This window comes from Raphanus sativus, chromosome 5 (assembly GCF_000801105.2).
Source record: "Raphanus sativus cultivar WK10039 chromosome 5, ASM80110v3, whole genome shotgun sequence".
NCBI lineage: Eukaryota > Viridiplantae > Streptophyta > Magnoliopsida > Brassicales > Brassicaceae > Raphanus > Raphanus sativus.
The window spans coordinates 3,468,742-3,489,088 of NC_079515.1; the positions used below are offsets into that span (position 1 = coordinate 3,468,742).

The window sequence follows — 20,347 nt, forward strand, 5'->3', positions numbered from 1 at the left end:
GTCAAACACCTAGTATCTTACTTATCATCCTTCACATATTTTAACTACAATCTAATATTTATCATTTAGTTTTAGAAAAACCAAGCTTCGCATATCTCCTCACGATGATTTTGTAGTTACAAAAGTAAAATTGTTTGTGTGGTCTTCACCAACAAAATAAATAATGAGATGGTCAACTAAACTTTGCCAAATCATATATAAATGTGAAAGGTACATTTTAAATATTTTGCACACAAATAATTGTTACACTATTGTTTTTTAATATATACAAATCTTCATTAAAAATTATTAGATATTTTATAATTTTAAGAGAACATCAGTGTAAAATAACTATATTACAGTATCCTGTTTTAAAAAAAAGATTTGTTACAAAAAAAATAAAGTAATAAAATTAAATAAACTTATAAATTTTATAAAGATTTATATTAATATATATAAAAGCTTAATAGATTAAATGATTTTCATAAAAATGTAATTCAAAATTAATTTATCTAATATACAAGTTATTTAGTATATTTATTTGATTATGTCAATACTCAAAACAAAATAAGCAACTGATATAACTTATAAATATTTTAAAAATGTCAAAATATATTGATCAAACAACAAGATCTATATCACTTATCTATAGATTCAAGAACAATATATATATTATGAACAAAGTCAAAACATGTACTAACCAAAAATAACTATAAATATTATATGTTACAAATTAAAATAACATTCGCGCGGATGCATAGATCAAAATCTATTAAACACTTAAACAGAGACATGACAAGAAAGGATTAACTTGAGACAACGAAAATTAGCTATGCACATTACATCAAATTGCTAGATTTCCAAGGAAAAATAAATCAAAGTAGATTTCAAGGAAAAAAATCATATTGCGGTGAACGTGGATCGAACACGCGACCTTCAGATCTTCAGTCTGACGCTCTCCCAACTGAGCTATCCCCGCTTGACATTTATCTTAACCTTTAGTGAAATATAATACTAACTCTATTTCTATGTACAGTATGTTGTAAGATCTTATACCGATATTTGCCTTTTCTGACAGAAAGAACATTTGAAAAAAGGCTTGAAGACCATTGCACAAGCAAAAATTTGTAGCAGTTGTGGATAATATAACCGGAAGAAATCACAAAATCTAAACATAGTTTGAACATCGTCCTTTTTTCTGAACGAAAGAAAACTGAGAAATTTCTTAAGAGATGAATAGTTTTCAGTTATAGTGTTCTGATATTCCAATCTCTTCGTTATCTTCACACTGAATATCCTTGCCTGCTTTATATATTAGAAAAATTTCACAAAATTTCCATAATTAAAAAAAACAAAAAGAAGTTGAAGATCGCAAATACATTCTTAGTACTAAACCACGATCCGTACAGACAAAAGACACATTCTCCGATAGTGTTTAGCTCACTTCTCTGTACTATTTCTCTGAGCAACCAGAATCAGAATCGATATTCTCACAACAAAAAAAACAAATCGGAAGTTTATACATTGGAAAAAGATTTTAATAGTAACCGATTTTGATTAATTTGAGAGAAAAAACAAAAAAAAAGTGAGACTTAGAGTAAATACCATTTTTGTTACTGATCTAGGAAGTGATCATATAATCTTCTCCTCCTCCAACTCCGTCTCGCTCAGCTGCTGCTTCAGCTAATCTCTTCCATGTAAACTGGCGTTGTTCTTCAACTTCTTTGGATTTGGCTTGTTTCTCTTCATACTGTCTCCGGCAATCTTCAAAGAGCTCATGATCCATTTCCATGAACATCTTCTTGATATTTGCGGTTAGACCGTGAACCGCTTGGTTCCAGTGAGACTGGATGTTCTTCTCAAGTGCCGGGTATATTATTGGAAGGATTACGCTTCGGCTCTGCGCGATTAGACCCACTATGTGCTCGTTGTTCCACAGGAACAGTGCTCTCTCTGCAACCTGTATAGGATTTTTTTTTATGAGATATGAATGTTAGCACAAGGCAAAACAGGAAACTTGTGTAGTTGCCACTGAAATTAATAACAGACTTGTGATTAGAACCAATGAGAATCAAACGTGCTCCAGTCTAACCTGAAAGTGAGAGCTATTGAGGCAGCGAGCAATCTGTTGGAACAACGGAACCATGCAACGCTGGAACTCAACAGGCTGCGTAGCCTCAAGAACTTCTTCAAGTTCCCCAAGAAAGAGATTCTCCTTGGTGCAGTTCGTCACGGGCCAATACTTCAACAACCCCCTGATCACCGTATCCGCTAGCTTATAATCCTTTTCCACGAACTGAACGATGCAATAAGACAACTGCTGATGATATATCCCTATTGGTTTGGGCTTATGCAATGGTATCAACACCCTGACGAGAAACAGCTTGTGCTCCTCCTTCATAGGCAGCGCGAACCCGTTTATGATACTCCCTAGTATCTCCAAGAGCTCTCCTATCCCACTGTGTCTCTCCGTCTCGTAGATAAACCTATAGAAAATGTTGTTGATTGCTTTCCTAATAAAGGGCCTGTGGACCATAAACTTCCCGTAGATTCTATGGAGGATCGTTTTCAAGTACTCCCTCTCTCTAGGATCTTCAGAATCAAACAAGTCAAGCAGCTTCAACACAAAAGAATGGTCGATATACCGTTTAGCCACTTTGGTGTCAGTATCAGTGGAAACAACGTATCTTAGTAGTAACTCGTAGACCAGCTGCAAATGAGGCCAAGAGGGTTCCAAATAAGGCTCTTCCTCCTCGGGATCCGCGGGCTCTTGCCCTGTATTCTCGTGGGAAGCAGGAGGGAGACACCGGAAGAGATTGAGAGAAACCATCTTGATCATTTCCTCCTGACACGACTCGGAGATGATCTTGCTAGATCCAGACTGTACGAAATCCACCAGCTCCAGCAGCGTCTGCCTCTTGATCTCCTTCTCTCTAGCGATGTTCTTGCTAGCGTCGGCGAAATCGAAGTGGAAACAGCAGTTCTGAAGCTTCCTCAGGAACAAAGCTTGCCTCTCCGAAACGGGAACGTCCCTGAAGAGAGGGAGCGGGGACACCGAGGTTATAGGAGGAGGAGGAGTGGCTGTCATTGGAGAAGTAACCAGCGCTCCGCCGCCGCGTGAAGCGTGGCTAACGACCACATTGGAACCACCAAGACCGTAGCTTGAAGGGTCGTTGGATTCGGATTTAGAGGGCTTTTTGTGCCCACCTTTCATGATCTTCTTAAACATAGCTGAAAGCTACACACTTTATATCCAACCCTAACTAACAAACCCTAGGAGAGAGAGAGATTCACAAGCATGCACCTGAGGAGGAATCAAAACCCTAATTATTCAAATTCAAATCCCAAAACCTTAAGGAGAGCTTCTTCTTCTTCTGCTATGACTCGCTTGGATCAAGCAACCTCATTTTCGCAATCTCGCGAGATGGAAACAAGAGCTAGAGATAGTTAGTTACCGGAGTGTTGTCGGAGATCTGAGGTGGTGAGAATCAGACAAGTGATGTGATCTTAAGAGATCTTGTCGCGAGTATATAGGCGGGTTAATCGGACGGCTGTGATTTTGCCGGCGAACAAATAAGGAAGAAGAAGAGCGATGATGATGCTGGAGAGATAGAGAGATGATGGCTAAAGAGGAGAAAAAGGAGTCGTATCAAATCGGATACAGCACTCAGAAAAAGAGATTTTTTTAATAAATTAATTATTAGTACTTAATTACAACCCGTAATCTAGATTTAGTTTTTGCGTCGAAACAAACTTACAGTGAAACAAGCACAAAGTTGGCAGGAGAATAATATTAAACAGAAAATACACAGGTTTTCTTAGAACAAAAGTTAAAAAAAAATGTGAATTTTCTATAATACACACTTACACAGTTTTAAAATAGAAATGTTAATTTTCTATAATGTGTCTGATTCATAAAAATAATATATAATTTCTTATTCAAGAAATTTTTTTAATTAAAATTGGCGCATAGCCAAACAATATACTTTAATAATATATGGACATATAATTTACATTTCACAGTAAAAAAATGGACTATATTAATGTAAATATATTTGGGTTGTAAAACAGCACGTTGTACTGTCCAATGGGAATTTCACTTGAAAAAGGTTGACCCAAAAAGAGAAAATATATATATATATATATGTGGACTATTTTTTTGTAACATATATATATGGAATATATTTTTTTGTCAAACATATATGGAGTTATGGACCATATAAACGATAAAACCTAAAGTTAATTGCGGCGGTTACTTTAGTTAATAAGAAAATTATTACACTTGTGTCGTGAACAAAAACACAGGAGAGAGAGGTTGACTATTTGACTGCGACAGACAATGGCGGTTCCAAGGGAAGTCAACGGTTTGACGGAATGGAAGAAGACGATGTTGACGCTCTTAGTGGAACCCGTAGATTGTGCTGCGCTGCCATCTTCGAAACCAGAGTTCTGGAACAGTGTAGTTGTCTTCATAGATAGAATTTAAGCCGACAAAAGCTATCTTCTCACACCATTGCAAAATCACACATCTACTTAAATCCTTGTATCCTCTCTATCTTTGAGTGACTTGTTTCTCATGAAGGTTTGTTCTCTCGTTAAGCCTTTATATAATAAAGGTGAACAGAAACCTCTCTGAAGAGTTGCAGACTCTGCTGCATATACAGCAAAGCAATGGCTAAAACTCAAAAGCCTAAAACTAAGCAAGAACCTCCGTTTAAGTGTTCACCAGTAGTAAAATAGATCGTGGCTCTCATGCATACTTCTTATTAGTTTAGACTTTAGATTCGACCCCTAAACATTTGTTTGGATATAAAAACTATTAAGAACGAAATTGAACGCTTAAATAAGTTAGTGGGTTGAAGTGAAAGTGTGAGAAATAAAGACCCCAAACATAAAAAAAAAAGTAATAAAAATATGAACCAACCAATTAGACTCTAACATAGCAAAACAGCACTTAAAGAGAATCAAATCTCTCTCTCTCTCTGCTTTTGCTTTCCTCCTTTTGGCTGTCTCCAGTAAACATTCTCTTTCTCCGGTGAGAAAGACTTTCCGGGGGAACAAAAGCAACAGAGCTTGGTTTAAGTTTCTGTTAGAGAAAGAGAATAAGTAAGTGAGAGTACTAAACACATCTTCTCCGATGGCTGTTGCGCCGGCAAGAGCTCGTTCAGACTATGATTACCTCATCAAGCTCCTCCTCATCGGCGATAGCGGTAACTAACTCTCTTCTTCCTATGAAAGTAAAGAATAAAATAAGAGCTTAATCTTAATCTGTTTGAACTTTTTACCTGAGAATCTTCTTTGTTTTTTTTGCGATCTGAGTTTGCAATTAAAATCTCATGCAAAGATTCTGAAAGAATTAAGGAACTATTTGTATAACTTGATGATAAAAAAGTAGGGTAGATAATAAAGGTGTAGAATTTAGTTTTGGTGTTAACTTTCTCTTTTCGTGTATATGTGTATGTGTGTGTGTGTATACGCAGGTGTGGGAAAAAGTTGCTTGCTACTGCGTTTCTCTGATGATACTTTCACCACAAGTTTCATTACTACCATTGGGTTTGTCTTTCTTCATTTCAAAACTGTCTTCTTGTGTGTGTGTTTGGTCTTGAAGATTGTTTGTTGTAAACCTTTGTCTTATTTCTTTCTTTCTCCAGAATCGATTTCAAGATAAGAACAGTCGAACTTGATGGAAAGCGTATCAAACTACAGATATGGGACACTGCTGGACAAGAACGTTTCCGAACTATAACCACAGGTAACAATGGTTTATGCTTAGTAGGCTACATTTGACTTTTTTACTTGTTGTTACTTAACATTCAGATGCCATTTCTTTGAAAGTCTATGGTCCATTTTTTTTTTCTCTTGCAGCATATTACAGAGGAGCAATGGGCATATTACTCGTCTATGATGTAACAGACGAGTCATCCTTCAACAGTATGTCTCTAAGCTATATTCTTTGTGTGAGAGCAACAATATTATAAAAGACACTTCTGGGGAACTAACACAAATCGTTTTCTTCAGACATTAGGAACTGGATGAAGAATATTGAGCAACATGCTTCAGGTAGCGTCAACAGAATCTTGGTTGGTAACAAAGCTGATATGGACGAAAGCAAAAGGGTATCTTCTTGACCATGTCTACTACCTCTTTTTACATTTGCTAGTATATACTAATGCTGCATGTTCTTCTAACAGGCTATCCCAACATCAAAGGGACAAGCTTTGGCTGATGAGTATGGAATCAAATTCTTCGAGACGGTGAGCTGAAAAAAAACACATAATAATAATATGCTTTTGTCTTCTCTTTCGTTTTGATGAAAACAGTGTGTTTGGAAACTGTTGTTTGCAGAGTGCAAAAACAAACATGAATGTCGAACAGGTTTTCATGTCTATCGCTAAAGACATCAAACAAAGACTCACAGAAAGCGACACAAAGGCTGAGGTAAAGAAGCACGTGTAACCTACTACTTGCTCGATGCTAGGATCATGAAACTGACTTTTGTCTTTGTTTCTCTGCAGCCACAAGGGCTGAAGATCACAAAACAAGATGCTAACAAAGCCTCATCGTCTTCTACAACTGAGAAATCAGCTTGCTGCAGCTATGTTTAGAATTTCCATTGACCGGTTCTAGTCTCTTGTCGTCAGTAACCTTCTCCATATATCATTCAGATATCTTCCTGAGTTCTTATTGTTATTGTCGCTTAGAACGAGTAGGAGAGGGACGTCATTGATGGGCTGTAATCTCTAGCTTGCTTGCTATCTCCATTGCCTAACACTGGAAATGGTAGACAATGTTTCAAAGTGTTCAAAAACCTTTTTAATTTAATGCTATGCAGGTGTTGGGGTGTGTATAATAAACTAAGGTTTTGAGAGTTGGAAATAAGATATTTTTAAGACATTCTGAGGTTATTAACTTTATTACACAATCTCAGACGAGGTAAAATGAACAGTCTAAGGAACTGAACTGATACATTTACAGAGAAGCCAAGCTCTATGTTCTTGAGAAATTTACACGCAGATGAAAAAGGTGGGTCCAATCAAACAGCTCACGAGCAGCAACGGCTTTGATGATTTCGACAATCAGGTTTCCTCTTCAGAGAGCTTGATCCTTCTTGCAAAAGACTAGGTACATCCATTATCTGTTTCATTTTTACACCCTGATTCACTTTCCAAACCAGTATAAAATTGAAAAGGGATGGATCATCAAGATTTGATTCTTCTTACCTTGAGAGCAAGCTCTTCAAAGCATTGCTTCACGTTTTCTCTGGTTCTTGCGCTACATTCATGAAACAGAAACTTGAGTTCTTTCGCTAGAGCCGTTCCTTCTTCTCGGCTTACCTTCCTCTCAGATTCCTGTAAACGACAATTGTCAGGTGAAAACCAAGTTCAAACTTGATTTGATTACTACTAGTATTACTACTAGTACTACTCACTCTGTCGACTTTGTTACCAACGAGCATCTTAATGCAGTCATGGTTAGTCGAGTAGAGCTCAATCTCTTTGGCCCAAACATCTGCCAAGTTCAGAAACGTCTCTCTTTTCGTCACATCATAAACTGCATCATCATCACCAAGAAACAAAGTATTTATAAATTCTTAAGTAAGTAGTATTACTGAGACGGTTCTATGATCACATCATTACCGAGAATGATCCCTTGGGAGCCTCTGAAATAAGAACTTGTCAATGTCCTGAACTTTTCTTGTCCAGCTACAACACAATCAAGAAACCACATTGACACCATGAGTTTTGTGGTAACTAACTACACTTCCCAATATCTCATATTGGTAAAAGATTTAGCTTTACCTGTGTCCCAGATTGTAAGCTTTACTCTTTTTCCTCTTACTCTCAGCTGTTTGATCTTAAAATCAACACCTACAATGTGTTATACAGATCAGACCAATGCCAGAGGGATAGGAAACAAAAGATCTAAATACCAAATAACCTTTGGTAGATTCACGAGCTAGTAGCTCGGAGCTACCTCCCACTTATGTAAACTACTAAGCCTAAAGAAATGACTTAGCTTCAAGGTCACAGCAAGTAAATGTATAGTTATCTCAGAGTCAAACAGCGTTGACTTCATTTGAAGTTTGACCAGATAAGATTCTAACTAGCTCTGAGACACTGATAAAGCTAAGTACCAAACAAACAGAAAGTTTTAATAAGTAAATACCTATGGTGGGAGCAAGATCTTGGACAGAGCTGGAAATGAAACTGAGAAGCAAGCTGCTTTTACCAACACCAGAATCTCCAATCAACAAGATCTTGAAAGACAGATCATATCCACTTTGTCCTGAAGAAGATCCCATTTTTTTTTCTGCAGTGATCTCACTCCACAACTCTCCTTTTTGTTTTTTGTTTTTTCTTTTGTCGATCTAATACTGTAGAAATAAAACAAAGAACCCAACCGACAAAAACTCAGGAGAGATCAAATCAAATCAGACCAAAACCCTACTACTTCACAAACAAACAAACAAAAATAATTTTTGACTTCTTTCAGTGTCTAGTAATCAAGAGATGCTTCTTGTTTATATACAACATCTCTCTCTCTCTCTCTCTCTCTCTCTCTCTACTTCCTTAAGAATAAACGGTAAAAGGAGAAAACTTTGAGAATCAATGATTCATATAAATTAAGAAAGGAAGAAACTTTTAATTCTTTACAGAGCAAAAAACAAAAATGCAAAACGTCTATGAAACCAATCTACACTGAAAACGTCAATTTATCCGACATTTTTGCTTCACGACACGTATCTATTGTTTCTGTTTCAACTTTTCTTCCAAACTCCGTCATCTGTCCACGTGTCTTTTCCTGCCCTTTATCACGGTTTCTTGCGTTTGGTAACGGTCGCGATTACGTTTTGCGGTTGTGTCAATTTTGAGAAAAAGAAAAATTTGTTTCCTTTTGTCGTCAAAGGTGTGTTTACAGAAGTACTTACAAAAAAAACATAAAAAACTGTACTCTTTTTTCTCTCTGTGTGTTATGCGTTGTTCTGAGGAAACACCTTCTCGATGAAGTCAAGAAAACGTTGGGAGTAGTAAGTAGGATCAACGGCCGAGATCGATTTAGAATCAAAATGAAGAGACTTGTAAGCATGCTCGATCTTCTTGGTCATGTTGTACTCTTGCAGTATGTCTATGATGCCGAGATAAAGCACCACGTCGCAGCAATCGTGTAGTATCTGTCTGTCTTTCTCTTCTCTTCCCGGTATCAGCTCTGCTCTCGCCGGCATGTTCACCCCTTGCTGTATCTGCAGCCTGCCACCATTTTCAAAGTTTCTCTATGTTAAGATAAATGAGTTGAGAGTTAGTTAGATTAGTTAGTTAGTTACCTGGCTGTTCCAGGGAGGAGGAGATCGACTTCTTCATCTCCGACAGCGGATGCACGTAGTCTGCTTCCTCTGATGTGAGGACCAGTTACAATATTGTCACTCCCTCCGGGAACGAGAACTAATCCCTGGTGGTAAGATAACATGTCGTCCTCGATTGTATCTGTTTCATCATCATTCATCATCATTAGAAGGAGATTCTATACTAATAATGTAAGAAAAAGAAGAGTCTTACCATCTTCAGCTACACTTTCCAACGCATCAGCTGTTATACTTCGAGAACGGACCAACTGGGTCCTTAAATGCTCTGGAGCTCGATGATGCACACCGAGCAAAAGGCTGTAATCCATTATGTTCTGTTCTACCAAGAACTTGCTATCGATCTCTAGTTGCCTGTTTTAACACCAGCAGCAGGGGAAGAAGTTTTAAAAAAAACATGAATTTGACGACAAATGCAATATAATATATAGTCTTGGAAGAGAGAGAGCAAAAATACGTTAGTAAACCCTCCCGCCAAGAAGGTTCCAAGAAGAAGCTGTAGTTGAGATCCAAATCTTTAAGTATCGTGTTCTCGTCTATCTCCACTTTGTCTGCAGAGCGTCCCAGCTTCGAACCTTTAAGGTCAAATCTCCGGTGGATTCTTAGATCTGTAAAGAACATGTTACCCATCACCACAAAGCGGAACTGCAAAAATGCAAGATAGTTAGTATCTCAAAAGCTAGTGAATAGTACAAATGAATTGATGATACCTTTTGACCACTTGATGGTTTGATTCTGTGAAGGCCAAAGAATTTAGTGATGAGTGTGTTCTCATACGTCTTCACATGATGATGGTAATATGGAAGCATCCTCAGGAGAACCTACACAATGAGGATTTTGATTTATACTTACACAAAGAGTCTACACAACTGCATAAGTGGTGACAAACCTTGACTTCAGATTTTCTGAGTGTTTTAATCATGAACCGATCATCCTGAGACAAGAAGAAGACACTCCCGCTCTTCCCTGGAGAAGAAAGCTCCCTTAAGGTATCATTTCCGCAAATAGACATCATGTAATCAGCTGCATCCATCTTGAACATCTCCCTCAAGTTCCTACAAGGTTTATAGAATGAATGTTAACACCCAATAAGACCAAAGCTTTTTGAGTATCCTTAAGTACTAACCTGAACACCATAGGGCAATAGTCCTTCCATTTAAAATCTTCAGAGTGGTGAGGAGGAGTCATGGCGGAGCCAGCTCGAGGAAAACTCATCCAAAAGCTAGCCCGAGGTCCGAAGTCTGCTGTCCTTACTTCTCGCCTCTGTATAGGCGTTATTTTCCCCACTGTGTATCTAAACCGTTTGAACCAGTTTCAGTAACACAATACTAGGCGCTGACTTTAGAACTAAGCTTATCTCACCTGACCCAGTAGGCATACCGGTTCGGATTCAGATAATTCGGGTAGTTTGGTTTTAGGTCTTAGTTCGATACGTTCGGTTCAACTTAAATCTACCGAATTAACTCGAAATAAAGTTTGATTCGGTATCTGGGCACGCATACCCGAGTTTTTGTTTTCGGTAATATTTTGGTTTACTTTTGTTAAAATTCAGTTAATTCGGTTTGAAATCCAGTTAATTTGGTTTGGTATGATTTGGTTATATTTTTTTGTCTTTTTTTTCTTTATAAAAACCGAAGTAAAGGCTGAAACCGAACCAAACTGAAAACCGAACATTTTTATATTAAAAACCATTGAATCGAACTGAACTCATAACCAAACTAACCGAAAATTTCTGCTCGGTTCAGCGGATTCGGTTCGGTTCAAAATCTCAGTCCTAAGACACATGACTAGAAGGAGCAAAGCATATATACCTGATTCCAAGCTGCAAACTGAGCATCAAATCATAACTCCGGTGACCTTTGATAACAACTTCCCCAGGCTTCTTAGCCTCTTTGAAAAGCCTCTTGTGTTTCCTTTTCGCCCTCTTCGACGTGGGCGAAAACCTGTTGTTCACCACAAGCTCACTGATCAGAACACCTTGCATATACTCCCTCTCCAAGATCGGTCTGTTCGCATTACACTCCCCGCTGCTCCCACTGACCAAATCCGAGTAATCATGCCCGATCACTTTCTCGATAGACACTTCAAGACTCCAACGCCTCTCCAAAGAAACCCTCCCGTTGCGCGACTGCTCCAAGTTAATCAAACTCCCTCTCGAGAGCTTGTTGTTATTACCACCAACTCTAAGATTCTCCATATTAACCGAAGAAGCGACCTGGCTCTGCCTCCTCAGATCAGGCAACACTCCTCGTTTCCTAAGAGCGTTTAGATAAAACTCCTGCACGGCGGGGACTCTAGTCCCCGCCGAATAAAACGAGCCTTTCCCGTCTTTCAAACCTCGCGTCCACGTCCCTACGTAGCTTCCCCCATCGCTCCACGTGTACACACCAAGACCATGCATCATCCCATTCAACCAACTACCTTCATAAGAGTCTCCAGTGATCCAAGTCAACGTACCTTTCCCCGACATCTTCCCACCTTTCATATCACCAAGATAGACGTTCCCATTAGCCCAAGTGTACTTCCCTGGTCCTTCTCCCAACCCCTTAAGCCAAGAGCCTTCGAAGACGTCTCCGTTAGGGTAAACTTGGTACCCAAGCCCGTGTTTAAGACTAAGCCGCCACCTTCCTTTATACGTCAGCTTGTTTGCGTCGGTGTACGTCCCCGTACCGTGCATGTACCCTCCCGAGAACTCACCTTCGTAGCACGCGCCGGATGCCCATCTCATCTTCCCGTTGCCGTGTCTCATCCCGCGTCTCCATTCGCCGACGTAGACGGAGCCGTCTGACCACACGTACTTCCCTGAGCCCTCGGGGACGTTTCCGAGGAGTGTACCGTCGTAGGACTCGCCGTTGGGGAGGAGGAGCTCCCTGTTTCTGAACCTGGCATCCTCGGGAGAAGGTTCGGAAGGTTCTCCTCCGTTGGTTAGAGCGGAGAGGATCTCTTTGCTGGTGAGTGCATCGACGGATTTGGTTCTTTCTGTGAAAGCTGAAACTGGTCCTCCTACTCCCACTTCAGGGGCAGACATGTAATGAAATCTCCGGAGAAGGTGAAAAAGCACAAACGGTTCAGAGCCAAAAAAAAACGGCGTTTCACAGCTTCGAAGGAGAATGCTACTTTTCAACAATACGTGAAAATATAGGAATGTGGCTCCAGCTACTACTAGACTTCGTGGGAGAAGAAGCAGATGCAAGAGAATCAGGTTCCAGGTCACGATGTGTGAATCTAGAATCAGAATCAAAAGAAAAAAGGAAGTTCAATAATATTAAACTAATGAGGAAAACATGTAGATATTAGTAAGGTATGGTCACAAAAGAAAAGATTTGCTAAAATCTCTGTCAAAATAAGAAAACTAAGGCACGCATCTAATCTTCTTGGTCCCACATGAAAGAACCAAAGAACTCTCTCATTCAATTTCACAAAGAGAGGCAGAGAATGAAGGGAGTGAACAAACACAAACTCCTTTTTGTTTTCTCAAAAAAGAAAGCATTTAAAAGGAAGAAGACGAATTTAAAATCATTATAGTCTTTTTTTAAATCTGAACTTTTGTAATCAAATTATCAAAATCCCTTTTTTGAATTCTCAATAAAGAAGAGATTCCTCCCACGTCTCCAAATAAAACCAGAGTATGACAAAATTTACCAAACAAAAAAGTTAAGGGAGAATCCTACTTTCTGGGGACTGATCAAAGGAATCCAAAATGTTCATCACAACTTTCACAAAATCTCTAATCTAAATTTGAAATCTCTACTAGTTAGAAGTTCAAGATGAAACTCATCATCATCTCTTCAACACACAATAGCTATCTTGTAAACAACAAAAAAAAGTTAAAAACTTGGATTATCAGAACCACCACGGAAGCAGCAACTCCATTTTCAATCATCATCAAAGACAAAATGAAAGCATACAAAATCGAAGAGATCCCAAGTGTGAAACTTTCAAATCAAACAGAGAAGAGACACCAACCAACAAAGCAATAAGCGAAACACGAGAGAAATGTCCGAACTCCAGAACTTAAACCGGATCCAGAAAACCAAACCGAGACCAACAGAGTCAGAGCAACACGAACGTTACGGCCAGAACTCAAAGCACCTCTCTTTCGTCTTCTTCAGAGCTTCTTCTGGGGGGCTTTTGGGGTCAATCTGTACAAATGAGACGACTGGACCAAATCCCGAAGCTAGAGCAGTAAGCGCCACAATAACAGCTTTCTTATTACAGAAACTCTTTTTTTCCATAAATAAAAATATTAAAAGACGAATATAACCTTTGTCTCGCAGGCTGAACCTTTTTAGCTGTTTTCTGATCTTGCCTACTTCAAAACTAAATTCTTACAGTTTAGCCCCTGCAGATCAATGTCTTAAATTGCAAGACCGGTTGTACCTTATATATGTCTCTCATAAAAATTGAGATAGGTTTAGTTTTTTTTTTTAACTATTTATCAGCTCTTAGATCTTTTCATTGTGGTCTATGGCATTTGTTTAATAGTAACAAAATATTTGGTGTGATGTATAAGAAAATAATATTCAACAAAAAAATTTGTTGTGTTTTAGAAGGTAGAGATGTTGACCTGCTTGGCCGGTGAAGGGGGACATTTGTGTTTTTCTTACACTAATCCACGTGCGCTCCAAATATTTTAAAGTCAACTTCTGCTTACCAATTGAGTTTGAAAAACTAAAATAGTTTGAAAGATAACAAGTTGCTGGTTTTAACAAAGAAGCGAAAATTCAGAGTAATTCTGGAATTGATAATTGGTTATTTATCATCTAAATGTTATATAGTCAAACTGAGACTTGTTGGTGATTTATAATGGCTATTCGCAGTATGATCATCAGTCAGAGGTTAGATCCCATAGTTTTTGCGATTAGTGCTATAGAGATTGTTGGTGTATAGTTAACTGTCCTCAGGCTTGGCCCTCCTTTATCATGAAAGCAAACTCAATTTTGAGATGAACGTCACAGGTTATTCGCAGTATGATCAGCCACAGGTTAGATAGCATGTATTCTGTTGGGCATTAATTATGCTTTACATCGTCTTATGCTTCGTCTTCAAGTTATTAGTTAATGATGTTTTCTAGAAGTTAATATGATGTTATGGCCATATTTTGGCCATGTCGACTAAACATCGCGGCACATATAATTGGGCGAAAACAATAATAGTTTTTATAATTTAAGTCGAGAAAACAAGAAAACGTAACAAACAAAAGGACAGAAAAAAGGTAATGATAGTCGTTGTAGTTATGTGCTATATGATTAACGCTTTTACATATCTTTTTCCGTGGATTATTATAATGATGTTGGGATTAGTGATCACAAAAGTTGATTTTGAAGGAGCGGAAGTAACGATAGTAACTGATAACAACGCGAAGATAACGTTGAATTCGACGAATGTCTGTTAACTAAGCCTTCTCAAATCTGTTGAATTCTCAATAGAATGCCCAGAATTTAAGGTTGCAAGAGTTGTAAACACAAAACTCTAAGTATTTTATTAAATCAAATCAAAGGTAACTCTTAAAGAAAACAACACGTCCTCTTATATACTTTCACATACGAGATATATCTTCAAGAAAATAAATAAAACCTATAACAAATAAAAATAGGAAAACCAATAAAGCAAAACCAAACGGAAGTAGGAAGTATACGCTACATCAGATTTATCATTTTTAAAAGGAAATAAAGTTATAAATTAAAAGAGAAGGAATGAAAACTTCATCACTAAACGATACAAAGTATAATTTCCCATGCTACGTACATATGTCGTTTAAAACGAAAAGAATATAAAAAACATTCACCACCCTAAGTCTTGTGAAACTAAAAATATAGCATATATAATATGTAAAATAGTAGCTTTGATAAGCTCAACTCATATTTACTCATTTTTGTAGTCTCGGATCAGCCACAATTAATATCTTAGAACATATTGTTCCCTATCAGTTCAAAAAAAAAAAACATATTGTTCCCTAGAACTTAAAATATAGTATTGTGCTGCACCATTCGTAGGTTTTCATGTAAAATTAGATTTAATCGTTGGTTCGATGTGTACTGCTATCATTGATACTTCTTTTGTTTCAAAAAGTGCATATTCTAAAAAAATATTTCAAATAGTATTGTGCTGCACCATTCGTAGGTTTTCATGTAAAATTAGAAATAATCGTTGGTTCGTACTGCTCATTGATACTTCTTTTGATTCAAAAAATGCATATTCTAAAAAAATATTTCAAAAGATGTATTATATTTCCAGTATTAATAAAATGTGAATTTCAAAGACATTAATTATATTTTTGAAGTCTTGTTTGTTTAGAAACATAAGAAATATAAAATTATAAAATATTATGTATTAGTAAGTAAGTTTTATTGTGTTTTATTAATAAGTGTGAAAATATTAAAACATATTATTTTGAAAGAAAGAGAGTAGCATTTTGGGGTAAGGTCTTTTAAATATTTTGATTATATTGACTATTTCGCATCTTATAGCATTTTGCGGTAAGATCTTTAAAATATTTTGATTAATTATATTGCTTCATCCATTAATATATTGCTGCATTTTATAGGTTTCACATCTTTTATTCGTAATATCAACTAGTCATATATATCATCATATCTAGTCTTAAAATCAATAACATTGCACACATCTAACGACTATCCAAGTACCTAATTATGCATTATATCTCAAATCATATTTGCAAACCATTTTTTTAACTTTAACTAAACCCTTCGTTCAGAAAAAAAAAAAAGAAAGAAAAAAAAAGAAAGAAAAGAAGATGATAGTCAAATCCTCCACCCAAACCCCCGATGCAAGTTGGTTAAAAAAAAAAAAAAAAACCCGATGCAAGTAGTGGGGTTGGCTACCACTTATTAAAGAAAAAATCCACTATATTCTCGCTTTCTCGTGGTTGTTATTTTCCAGCTTCCACCGTTACTTTAGTTTATTAACTCTGCGAGACCAAAAACATTCTTCATCATCACATAGTTTCCACGTTAAAAGTTAGAATGGTTAATATCGATACTACTCTTAATAAATAAAATATATAATCAAGCTAGAAATAAAAACGAAAATTAATTTATTTGATTAGATAATTGATTAAAATTAATGATAGTAAGATTTATCCAAAGTCTAAAAATATTTTAAAATATAAATATAATTTCTATATGTATGTTGTGTTTTTATCTGATTTTTTTAAATATAAAGTTGAAAACATAAAGTATATAACTAAATATTAATCAAATAAAATTCTTAATTTTATATAATCGAAAAGAGAATATTAAGTGACTTTTAAGATTTATTTCTATATAATAAATATATGTACAAAGAAATTTTCAAAAAATATAATTAATATGTAAAAATTTTCAAACGAAATAAAATAATAATTTATTATCATAGTCTTTTACTTAGTAACACATATATTAATGAGTAATTATATAATATTTAGTAATTATGATTTAATATAATAAAACCTAAACATAAAAACAAATTTAAGCTTTATAAAATCAGATAACTCATTAAAACTGATATAATAAAAAAAAATTAAAAAAAAGATAATTCATATACATATTTTGTTATTATCCAAAATATTTTTAATAAAGATTAAACAATTATTTCTATATATATCTATATAAAATTTTATAGTTTGATAAATAAATTTCATATATAAATAATTTGATATTCTGTAAAAAATCTTAAAGATCATAAACAATAACTTATCATGATTAGGCCTGCTTGAGCGGACACAACACCTAGTTTGATATAATTATATTTTAACTAAAGGAATATATTCATTGAATTATAGGTTTCGTTATCATTCCTGATTCAAAGCGAAAAATTAGATATCAATAAGCATACAAAACAAATATTAATATATAATATCTATAAAAATTAAACAAATCAATAATATTAATATTTTTTAAAATAATATCTAATCAGATATGTTATGAGTATATATATATATATATATATATATATATTTAAAAGTTATATATATGTATATATTATATAATTACTATAGCATGTAGGTCTTACAGTGCTTTTGTTTATTGGATTGAATATTTGTTATTGGAACAACTATTTACACAGTACATTTTCATTTCTGAAGGATCTCGATAGCTATGATTTAAAGACACTTGACGAACCCTGTACTGTTTGGTGCGTGAACAATATCACTCTAACTCCTGATTCGTTGAAGAAAAAGAAAAAGTGCATACACCTATAATATATAGTAAAATAAGAAGGATGGCAGATTAGAAAAATTGTGTTTATGCATCAAGTACAACGTACCAAACTATGGCCGATGTGTTATGCATTCAATTTACTATAAGCGTGTGATCTAAGCATATATTATTTACAGCAAGTTGGAGTTCTAATCTATTATAGTTTTATGCAAGTTGGAGTTCTAATCTAATTGTAATCATAAATTATAGATGCGTGATATAAGCCGCAGATCTATAAGATGTTTCCCTATATTATTTGATTCTGTGGTCAGTTTTTTAGCATATTGGAGAAAGACAATTAGTTAGAGAATTTGGACAAATATTTTCTCAATACACGTCAAAGTGACTAGTGTACAATACACGAGGTCACCACTTAAATCCTCTTAATATAAACCATGTTGGAATATCAATTTCCAGCTATTCATTAGAGAACTACATATCCATATAAATTAGTATAATATAGTGTAACATATACTGCTGGCAGTGGGAGGTCTTCTTAAAAGGTTGAAATTTCTTCTCTAGATGCCGACCAAAGTTGTTTCTTATATTTAATTGAAGTTTTGACCCAGGGCCAATCTGAAATTTATGGGGTTGTAGGTGATATTTTGAAAATTTGAGCTAAAAATTTTGTTAGGTAAATTTGAAGATCTAAAAAGAGTTTTTGGAAGCTTTTCTATGTAACTTTTTCAAAAAAAAATAAAAGTCTAAAACCAATATTTCAGAATTGGCTTAAGACCGGCTCTGTCTTAGACCTTTGACAATTATTATAACTAAAATCAATACCCTTTATGTTTGGTGTGTTTATTATATATATGTTGGTCTAAACCAACCTTTAGGGCAACATTATTGCTGGGGAAAATATTTGAGTTTTTAGCTTTTTTATTATTATTTGTATAGTTAGAGATAATATTAAGAGATTTTAATAAAACTGCAGATTATTGCTGAGACTTTTTGTTGTCTCTTAGTTAAATAAATTAATTATTTTAATAAATAATAACATATAAAAGATGAGGCAGTTCTCTTAAATAACACTTTTTAAGTTTTATCATAAAAATAGCACTCAAAAAAATAAAATAACTAAAATAGCACCTTTTTGTTTTGAAGATTTTAATATTTATATTTTATTTTTAAATATTTGAACACATTTCTAAAACTCCAACAATTAACTCTAAACCCTAAGTATTAAATTAATTAACCCAAAGATTATAAATACATATTTACTTTTCAATAAAAAAATTTGTGACAAAAACTTGGTTTGGTGCTATTTTTGTATTTTTCTCTAAAAATCTGTTAAAAATAATATATATAACATTTAAATTGAAAACCTAAGAAAAATTACAAACATTTTATTCAATTCATAGAAAATTACAAACATTTTATTACAAACATTTTATTCAATTAAAAGAAAACATTAAAGATATAAATTAAAAACAGAAAATCACACAAACATCATAAATGAAAGCAAAAGGTCTGGTTCAAAAAAAAAAACAAAAGGTCTTTGCCCTACACACCCAATCGCATTTTGCCAGCTATCACTAAGGATCATCCCAAAAACTTCTTAATTAAGACAATCGATTTTGTTTTTTTGTAATTTCAGCCTTTTACAATTTATTTTTCAGTCCAATATTGCTTGGGACTCGGTCTAAGAACCACGATAACGTTGGTCTTAGATCCATCAAGATTTCAAAATTAATCTGATATTGATTTGTTGGTCCCATGACTGATGTGCACATTTGTATGCATCACGTAGAATTAGATTAATCTTGTTGACGTTAATAAATATTAGTGGAGGTAATTAATTTAGTGTTTAATGTTTCGGCCTAATCACTTTCATTGCCATGCAGTTACAAAAATAGGTTCTATATATTGAAAACTAAATACCGTTCACCAAATTTTCTTTTCGTTCACAAAAGTTGATCACTGACCATTTGACTGAGATTATTTTTGACAAAAGGCACAGAGTGATTACAATTTCCGCCTTTTATTTCTTGGAAATAATTAACATAATCTATTTTATATTTTGTTGATATGCACGAAAAAAAGATATATCTTGGTGATAATATACCACGCTGACGACCTGTCTCTATCACATGTGCTCTAAGACAAAAAGAGCCCACCAAAAGCTACCATGTACTGAAAATGATTATACTGTTTCCTGCAGACCGTTAAAAAGTTAGAGTTCCACGTGGACTAACGCAGGTTCGTATTATGAATCTGAAACAAAATCTTACCTTTCAATTTTCTTTAATTTTTGCTTTAGTTTTTTTTTCTTTTTTTTTTTATAACTCTGGTATCTGGGCAGCCATATTCCCAACTATCCTCTCGAAAGAGGTCCAGCGCCCCAACGGAAGGGATGTTAAATCCGTTGTGGCCAAGGTTCGAACCCGGGTGGCGGGCAGTACATCTGTACCTCTTTTACCACCAATTGTATAATTGAATTGAATTTTATTCTAGTTTTTATTATGTTTTGGAATGGAGAACAGAATCATGAATATAAAATATTCATTATTCTATTTATGATATAAACTCGTTTTGCAATCCATTATAGAGTGGAAAATATAATAAGATTGGAAATTTTTTACTTCCAACTTCTTTTCGAATTGAGAAATCAAATAGAGTTAAAGTTGTTTTCGTTTGCATGAAGAATTGACAATAAAATAATTTATCGGTTAAAGATGTTATGAGCTCCTTTCGTGGATTGCAATCTAGCGCACGTATTCTATTTAGAATTCATTTCTGAGAGATCATATGCATTATATTATAATACATATATGATACGTCTTGTCCAGTTGAGGCGTATTATAAAGAT

General features: G+C 35.0%; 4 protein-coding genes and 1 non-coding gene across 6 annotated transcripts; 1 reads left to right on the plus strand and 4 right to left on the minus strand.

The window, feature by feature from the left end:
- Positions 1 to 885: 885 nt before the first annotated feature.
- TRNAF-GAA (transfer RNA phenylalanine (anticodon GAA)) lies at positions 886 to 958 on the minus strand. Its single transcript has one exon. It is a non-coding gene; the product is annotated as a tRNA-Phe (tRNA).
- Positions 959 to 1,346: 388 nt separating this feature from the next.
- On the minus strand, positions 1,347 to 3,631 carry LOC108805079 (serine/threonine protein phosphatase 2A 57 kDa regulatory subunit B' beta isoform). The gene is made up of 2 exons (XM_018577034.2): positions 2,072 to 3,631; positions 1,347 to 1,939 (listed from the first exon to the last, which is right to left on the minus strand). Exons 1-2 carry the CDS (start codon positions 3,206 to 3,208, stop codon positions 1,601 to 1,603), a joined length of 1,476 nt encoding a protein of 491 aa, XP_018432536.2. The 5' UTR covers positions 3,209 to 3,631; the 3' UTR covers positions 1,347 to 1,600.
- A 1,304-nt stretch (positions 3,632 to 4,935) lies between these two features.
- LOC108861919 (ras-related protein RABE1e) lies at positions 4,936 to 6,801 on the plus strand. Its single transcript, XM_018635908.2, has 8 exons — positions 4,936 to 5,189; positions 5,460 to 5,532; positions 5,631 to 5,731; positions 5,845 to 5,910; positions 5,998 to 6,095; positions 6,171 to 6,233; positions 6,325 to 6,417; positions 6,495 to 6,801. Exons 1-8 carry the CDS (start codon positions 5,117 to 5,119, stop codon positions 6,582 to 6,584), a joined length of 657 nt encoding a protein of 218 aa, XP_018491410.1. The 5' UTR covers positions 4,936 to 5,116; the 3' UTR covers positions 6,585 to 6,801.
- Positions 6,802 to 6,855: 54 nt separating this feature from the next.
- Positions 6,856 to 8,701, minus strand: LOC108861920 (ras-related protein RABC2b). The gene is made up of 6 exons (XM_018635909.2): positions 8,146 to 8,701; positions 7,779 to 7,847; positions 7,617 to 7,682; positions 7,409 to 7,530; positions 7,200 to 7,328; positions 6,856 to 7,114 (listed from the first exon to the last, which is right to left on the minus strand). Exons 1-6 carry the CDS (start codon positions 8,279 to 8,281, stop codon positions 7,022 to 7,024), a joined length of 615 nt encoding a protein of 204 aa, XP_018491411.1. The 5' UTR covers positions 8,282 to 8,701; the 3' UTR covers positions 6,856 to 7,021.
- Positions 8,702 to 8,855: 154 nt separating this feature from the next.
- Positions 8,856 to 13,529, minus strand: LOC108861918 (phosphatidylinositol 4-phosphate 5-kinase 9). Of its 2 annotated transcripts, none has more exons than XM_018635906.2 (9): positions 13,304 to 13,529; positions 11,149 to 12,562; positions 10,464 to 10,631; positions 10,227 to 10,392; positions 10,048 to 10,158; positions 9,795 to 9,982; positions 9,534 to 9,691; positions 9,302 to 9,461; positions 8,856 to 9,227 (listed from the first exon to the last, which is right to left on the minus strand). In XM_018635906.2, exons 2-9 carry the CDS (start codon positions 12,363 to 12,365, stop codon positions 8,951 to 8,953), a joined length of 2,445 nt encoding a protein of 814 aa, XP_018491408.1. In that variant the 5' UTR covers positions 12,366 to 12,562; positions 13,304 to 13,529; the 3' UTR covers positions 8,856 to 8,950. The 2 variants fall into 2 exon arrangements, with proteins under 2 accessions (XP_018491408.1, XP_018491409.1); XM_018635907.2 differs by having other exon boundaries at positions 13,430 to 13,480.
- Positions 13,530 to 20,347: the final 6,818 nt, after the last annotated feature.

What these genes read in the sequence shown, in the direction of transcription:
- LOC108805079 (XM_018577034.2), bottom strand. Translation starts at nt 3,208, where the DNA reads ATGTTTAAGAAGATCATGAAAGGTGGGCACAAAAAGCCCTCTAAATCC. An exon ending in TCAATAGCTCTCACTTTCAG is followed by an intron (nt 1,940 to 2,071) that starts GTTAGACTGGAG and finishes AATCCTATACAG; the next exon opens with GTTGCAGAGAGAGCACTGTT.
- LOC108861919 (XM_018635908.2), top strand. Translation starts at nt 5,117, where the DNA reads ATGGCTGTTGCGCCGGCAAGAGCTCGTTCAGACTATGATTACCTCATC. An exon ending in CCTCCTCATCGGCGATAGCG is followed by an intron (nt 5,190 to 5,459) that starts GTAACTAACTCT and finishes GTGTATACGCAG; the next exon opens with GTGTGGGAAAAAGTTGCTTG. An exon ending in ATATGGACGAAAGCAAAAGG is followed by an intron (nt 6,096 to 6,170) that starts GTATCTTCTTGA and finishes TTCTTCTAACAG; the next exon opens with GCTATCCCAACATCAAAGGG.
- LOC108861920 (XM_018635909.2), bottom strand. Translation starts at nt 8,281, where the DNA reads ATGGGATCTTCTTCAGGACAAAGTGGATATGATCTGTCTTTCAAGATC. An exon ending in AGATCTTGCTCCCACCATAG is followed by an intron (nt 7,848 to 8,145) that starts GTATTTACTTAT and finishes AACACATTGTAG; the next exon opens with GTGTTGATTTTAAGATCAAA. An exon ending in TTGAAGAGCTTGCTCTCAAG is followed by an intron (nt 7,115 to 7,199) that starts GTAAGAAGAATC and finishes AAAATGAAACAG; the next exon opens with ATAATGGATGTACCTAGTCT.
- LOC108861918 (XM_018635906.2), bottom strand. Translation starts at nt 12,365, where the DNA reads ATGTCTGCCCCTGAAGTGGGAGTAGGAGGACCAGTTTCAGCTTTCACA. An exon ending in TATTGCCCTATGGTGTTCAG is followed by an intron (nt 10,393 to 10,463) that starts GTTAGTACTTAA and finishes TAAACCTTGTAG; the next exon opens with GAACTTGAGGGAGATGTTCA. An exon ending in TCAGAAAATCTGAAGTCAAG is followed by an intron (nt 10,159 to 10,226) that starts GTTTGTCACCAC and finishes CTCATTGTGTAG; the next exon opens with GTTCTCCTGAGGATGCTTCC.